The 6,979-nt window shown below is 40.5% G+C and overlaps 1 protein-coding gene across 1 annotated transcript in view; it reads left to right on the top strand.

The window, feature by feature from the left end:
- Positions 1-9: 9 nt before the first annotated feature.
- stimate (STIM activating enhancer) overlaps positions 10-6,979 on the top strand; it is a 39,136-nt gene continuing 32,166 nt past the window's right edge. Inside the window, exon 1 of the mRNA XM_023954984.2 lies at positions 10-909. Coding sequence (XP_023810752.1) covers positions 705-909 — 205 coding nt within the window. The 5' untranslated portion in view covers positions 10-704. The remainder of the gene's footprint in view (positions 910-6,979) is intronic.

Genomic DNA, 6,979 nt, shown 5'->3' with positions numbered 1-6,979 from the left:
AGGTCACATGACCCAGCGTCTGTCAACATGAGTGGGCACTGCTGGAAAGGGAAGCAGCTGGATGTTCGCTAGCGGTGAAGCGCAATTCCTACAGCATACCGGTTTCTTTTTTTCCCCTAGTAGTTTTATAAAGTTGGGATTGGTGTTGTTGCTGAAGAAATGCTAAACTAAAACTTTGCCAGTCCTGCTTTGACTTAATTCAATTGAGAAATTTTGGTATAAGGTTAGCTTGGTTAGTGGTAGCACCTGACTCGCTGGACCTTAGATATTTGGTTAAAATGTGTTAAACTATAGATGTCATGTCGCTAATATAAGCCTAAATGTTGCTAATGACCATATTGATGCAGAGGAAAGCCCAGATCTTTGTTCAGTATCCGATGCTAGCACCTAAATGAGACCGGCTCTTTAAAAACTGTTCTAATTAGAGCTCGGGTTTGAACCGTCGAGACGAGTTTGCCTACAGAACTTCTTGTTCGCAAAGCCTTATTTCAAAACAGACTCGCAAGCATGGTTTAGTAGAATGAATGAACGTCTTTCAGTCGGGGAATGGTACCTTCTCTGGCCAAAGACTCTCCAGCCTAACATATCAGTTGTTAGCTGACCAACAACTACAGGGCAGAAGTAACTGTGACAGAAGAAGCTAGCACTGCTCTCAGCAGCTAGCTCTCGTCCTCATACTGTTATCGCTGGGCTTTTTCTGCTTTATGGCTGCTGTCAGCGGTGGAAACGCGCTTGGGGTGGTGGTGGGGGGAGCCAGCATGCCCGCAGTGTCCAGCACCAACACTTCCGCATCCTCCAGTCCATCGCCAGGTACTGAAACGCGGGGCTGCAAGAACGGCGCCCTGATGGACTCCTTTGGGATTTTTCTGCAAGGTCTTCTGGCTGTGATGGCTTTCAGCATCCTGATGTGTGAGTATGACCGGAAGACAAGACACCCGATCCGGGTGCTGATGTAAGCAGACATTATCAGCCAAAGGGTAGCACTGGATGAATCAAATGCTCTGTGGATTTCAGCTGACTGCATAAACGTCCACTCTTAAACAAAGCTTCTCCAATGGCAATACATGTCAAATGAATAGTCTGATTTTCTCCCAGGAGAATTTTTTTTAATGTCACTTTTTCTTATTGGAGGGGTTTTCCTTAAACATGAAAAATATCTAACTTCTTATGTGATGTGAGGTGAGGTTTGGTTCCACAATATAAAAAATATATATAATACAACCCCTAAAGCCAAATACATTATTCAATGGGGGGCTTGTTACTTATCGATGGAAAATTGTTCAAGTTCTTGGAATCTCAGCTCTTAAAAAGTCCCTTCAGTTTTATTCAATTTGACAAACAGATCGGCAATGCTGCCAAAATGAGCTTTTCACTCACGCCTTTTATCTATCCATCCATCTTCTTCTGCTTATCCGGGACTGGGTAATGGGGGGATATGTCTAAGCAAAGATGCCCAGACTTCCTTCGCCACAGCCACTTCCTCCAGCTCCTCCGTGAGGATCCCGAGACTTTCCAAGGATAGCCAAGAGACGTAGTCTCTCCAGCGTGTCCTGGGTCTTCCTCGGGGCCTCCGCCCAGTGGGACATGCCCGGAACACCTCCCCAGGGAGGCGTCCAGTAGGTATCTGGTCTAAATGCCAGAGCCACCGTCAACTGGCTCCTCTCGATGCGGAGGAAAGCGATTCTACTCGGTGCTCCCTGTGGGTGACCAAGCTTCTCACCCTATCTCTAAGCGAGTGCCCAGCCACCATTACGCAGGAAGCTCATTTCAGCCGCTTGTATTCGGACCTCGTTCTTTCGGTCATGACTCATAGCTCATGGCCATAGGTGAGTATTGGAACGAAGATCGACCGGTAAATTGAGAGCTTTGCTTTTTGGCTCAGCTCTCTCTTCACCACAACAGACCGGCACAGCGACCACATAATTGCGGACACTTTGATTCGCCTGTCAATATAACGCTCCGGTCTTCCTTCACTCGTGAACAAGACCACAAAATATTTAAACTTCTCCACCTTGGGCAGGGACACTCCACCCACCGAGAAATGGCAATCTACCTTTCTCCGGTCAAGAACCATGGCCTCAGATTTAGCAGTGCTGACCCTCCAACCAGCCGCACACCGCCCAATGCAGGTCCTGGCTTGATGAAGCCAACAGGACAACATCATCTGCAAAGAGCAAAGAGGAAATCATGTGGTCCGCAAACTTGTGCCTTTTAAATAAAGCTAAATCTTCCCTGAGCTGCAGTGATCTTGAAACATCGATCCACACCCTGATTGTCTCTCGGATAGATTATTGTAAATCTTTATTGTAAATCACTGAACCACTTCCAGTTTGTCCAGACTACAGCTACACGACTGTTAACTGGAACATCCAGACGAGCACACATCACTCCAGTCCTCAGTTCACTTCACGGGTCCCTGTAAATTTTAGAGTTTAGTTTAAACGTTTACAGTTTATTTTTTAAAGCTCTTGATGATATAGTACCAGATAACTGTTTGTAGCCATTTTATATAGTCTCTAGGTCTGCCAACCAGTAAGTACCTGCTTAATGTGACCAGAGACACTGGGTGAACGTGCTATTCCGATGGTGACCCCCAGCTATTGAATAATATTCCTTCAGAACTGCGCATGACATCAGACCTAAACAGTTGTCACAACTAAGAACTTATTTTTTTAGAATGGCTTAGTAGTTGGTGGCATCTTATTTTCTTTGACTTGTTTTATTGAATTCGTATATGTCTTTTATGCATTTTATTACCTGTTAACGTTATGCTGATTTTTTAATTGTTGTTTGGATTTTGCTCAATTTTAAATCTCTTTTGATTGCAAAGCACTTTGATGCTGATGGTGTTGTAAAGTGCTATAAAAACGTTTCATTCATTCATTCAATTCATTCATTCATTCATTCGTTTATTTTGGAACCTAGATTTTGGCATTCTTCAAAAGGTTCTGAGACAATTTCTATAGTCTAAAACAGACTAGGGAAACAACTATTTGCCTTTTTTCTACAAACGTTAACAAAACGTTTTTTTTTTTTACAATCCAACACAGCTAATCAACATTCCATGTGACTAAAACTGCAAATCAACATCACTGAAAGAACAAAATTTTTTTCTAGCTTTCCAGATGTACATGCAGAGAACCTGTCAGAGCCATTTCAAAAGACATGCACGGTTTCAATAATTAAACCATAAAATATGTCATAAAAGGGTTGAAGAGGAGATTCCTGCAAAGTGGAAATAATGACGCATGGAACAACCATGGCACTTAAAAAAAGAAATAAACTCAAAGTTTCGATTCAAATGTGAGTTGTTGCTCACTTTTTGGCATATCCGCAGGGGTCACCACAGCGAATCAGCTTTCACTGATCAGCACATGGGGTTTGGTAGAGAGTTTTTTACGCCAAACGCCCTTCCTGACACAACCCTGTATTTCATCCAGGCTGGGGACCACCACAGGGGAACCAGACCCAGGCCTCATTTGCAGCTTCATAAATTTGGGAAACATTTGATTCCATAAGAAAGCTGGTTTCATAGTGTACGTACAAGAATAGCAGCTAAAATGACGTCATCCTGTTAGATCCTGACTCCAGTTTTTACCAGCGGACTGCTTCCTTCAACAGTCAGATGTCAAAGAGGGTTTCAGGGTTGACATTATTTTGTTGCATCCATATGCCCAAATCTTTCAAGCTTGAAATCATTAAACTAGTTGAACTGATTTTCAAAATATTTGTCATTTTTAAAATATTTACAGGCCAACTTATATGTTGCTTTGTTTTGACAAAGTGTTAGCAAGAATATTCGAGTATATGTTTCCATTTATTTCTCTGATAGTTTGACTTTAGGAACTTTGGGTCAACAGTCCAGAGCAACGCAGAATGAGGTCATGTGGAAACAGGTTGGAATGGGTGGAGGAAGGTTTTAGGCGTGATGTGTGACCAAAGCGAGTCAACAAGAAGGGGAAGAAAAGTGTGGAGACTTGGAGACCAGCCATGTTGCTGGTTTAGAGACAGTGGCTCTGAGAAATAGACACGCTGACATGTTAAAGTATCTTTGGGAGTGACAAGGATGGATAGAATGTGAAATGAATTCATCAGAGGAACAGCTCAGCTCATGGTAGATGTTTGAAGATAAATTCAGAGAAGCTAGTTTGAGATGGCAGTGTATCTATTAGGTGACTCATTTATCCAGGATGTTTCCATATCAGAAAAATGATCCTTCTAACTTAGTTTTTCAGAAATTTCCCCTCTTGGATAAGAAGCAAAATGTCTTCAACTTAAAAAGGTCCAGCTGAGCCTTTTTAAAACTTTTTTTTGCTAAGGAGAGACGGTGACGATGTTAATGAAAGGATACTGAAGTTTCAGTTACCAGAAAGGAGGAGAAGAGAGTAAGGAGGCAGATGGTTTGCTGTGGCAACAAGCCTTGAGGATCAGCCTAAAAACAAAGAGAAATGAGCATTTATGGTTAAAATTTTAAAAAACTATATGTATTTTTTGTTTAAATACAATGGTTTTGATTCAAAAAGATGAGATTGGGCCTTCCCTGCACTTATGTTCACATCTCACCCTGCTGCATAGGGTGTGTTCAGTCTGAAGTCATGTGTTGAGAGCAAAAGCTGAGGTCACAGCTTGTTATTGCACTAGTTTGCTAGGATACAATGACTCACTTGAAGTTCTTTTTAAAGCTATAACTTGATTTGAAAATACACAAAGTTTTGCATTGAGACGTAAATAATCTCCTCTTTTAAAATGTTTTCAGAGTTTTCTGTCACCAAGGTTAAAATAAAAGTGATCAAAGAGCCTCGTACAACAAGAGGCCATTGTAAAAAGAAAGAGGAACAACTTGTCAGACGATTATCAGGGTTCCTTTTTAAATAGGCCTAATCTACATATACAAATGCACACAACCTTAAAACTTTTTTAAAAGACACTATTTAGACTTTATTTCAGCAGGTTTTTTTTAAGTCTACTTCAACTGTAATTTTTTAACCCATGTATCTGGTTTAAAATACTGTACTGTACTACATACTAACAGATTGTTTGGTGGTCAGAGGCCAGAGACATGTATCATCAGTTTATAAGCTTCTTTTATTTTTGGTTTGTTAAATTGGTAAAATCTGGAAATAATGGCAGTGAAAAAAAGTTTACTTTTTGATGACGATGTGTGTTAGATTTTAAGTAATTGTTTTTTTTTTTAACCACAAATATATTTGTAAATGCTTAATTTATTATTAGCAAATTATCTTCCTTGTTAAAACGATTAATATTATTTAATAAAACAACGGATATTCCGTAACAAGCTCTGTAGGTCGCACGTGAGACTTAAATCTCAACAACAAAAACGTCAGGTCGTAGTAGCGCGCGTGCGTGAAGTATAAAAAAAGAATGTTTCGCAACAGACTCACAGTGGTCTAAGCATCAAAAGATAGCGAAGGGCACGAGCGCACCTCTGATTGGCCGGGATTTAGTTAGTGTTGTGTGCAAAGACGCTCGCGCCTCCATTAGCAGCTTCTGCGGTCTCAGGTGGGTGAGTAAGTAGCCTCGTGCGATAAACTCGGTGGTTGTAGCCTCAGATAACGTGAGCAGATATAAAGAAAACCAACAACGCTTTTACAACAATGTTAAGGTCTCGTCCGTACTAAAATTAAGTCTGAGCTGGGTTTTTTTTTACTCCGGTTGCGTGCTTAGCGCCGTAGACTCGTGGCAAAATGGCGCTTCGATTAGAAACTATAATTTCCAGTCAGTCAGAACTTGCTGCTGGAAAGCCCCAACGGCGCAAGAAGTCCCCTCTGGTACGGGTTTCTCCCCCCGCACACTGATTCGTATGTAAAACGCTAAAGTTGTCCCTCAAAATGGGTGGTTAATGAAAAATCCTAAACCTAGGGCGAACAGTGCTAGACACTGACGCCATGTGGTCGTTTGATGTGTTAGCATTAAAACGTAGGGGCTATTAATTGTTGGGTATTTAACAGAACTCATAAATGGTCATTGAAAGTCGGGTTTCCTCCCTCAAATTAATAATTTACCTTTTCCCAAAAGCATAAATACGACTGAGTTTTAGGGCCAGTTCACAAAAACAAAACAAAAAAACATTTAAACTACAACTTTTAAGTCCTAAATTTATGAGAAAGAAAGTCATAACTGTTAAATTATTTTTTTGATGTACTTACTGGTTTTTAAGTCATAAATTTACGAATTTTTATCTCATAAATCTTCGACTTAACATCTCGTAAATGAACGAGATAAAAGTCATAGGTTAACGAGGAAATATCCCCAAAGTTTTCTGTTTATCGGAGCCTAGCTTGAAGATGAAATATGTGGAGCCTTTTTGTGAAGATTTATTTCCGGATAGGTTTAAAAACAGAGATTCTGAACCATTTGGCGACTAAAAATCTTTTATTTTATCATTTTTTTTTAACTTGTCCTGTCCAACAGCTAGGCAGGCAGATGAGAGCTGAGGGCCTCTTGTGTTGGACATATTTTACTTTAACAAGAGGGGTTATTAATCTTCAGACAAACCAAAGGTATGTCTGAATAAACCCCTTTTGTAATTGAGGCCAAACTTTATTCATTTCAACCATGATTGAAAATCTTTGGTGTTGGACCGGACGGAAAAGGAAAGAAGGGAAGAAGAGGGAGGGATGTCAGAGGGGGCGACTAAAAATCTGATTATTTTCAGTGGAGCCGGCTTTCCAGGGTTCAGTGTCAGTAAAAGTGTAGTTTCACATGTAAAATAAGGAGCTCAGAGACACGTTTGGGTGTAGAGGACCGCTGCAACCTTATTTTCCTTTTCATTCACATAACCTGAAGTTCATTTGTCACCTTATGTCATCAACCTGTCATCCGAACATCAACACAGAAGTAAACAATGTTACATGCACCCCGTCCTCCAGATGAAACATCCCGTTTCAACATAAACAATAAAGAGGAATGAAAATAGTCTGTTATATTAGCATTAGAACATTGAACGTTATTTATTTAT

This window comes from Oryzias latipes, chromosome 5 (assembly GCF_053564925.1).
Source record: "Oryzias latipes strain Hd-rR chromosome 5, Olatipes_Hd-rR_3.1".
In the NCBI taxonomy this organism is placed as follows: domain Eukaryota; kingdom Metazoa; phylum Chordata; class Actinopteri; order Beloniformes; family Adrianichthyidae; genus Oryzias; species Oryzias latipes.
This window is presented reverse-complemented; position numbering and strand designations above follow the sequence as displayed.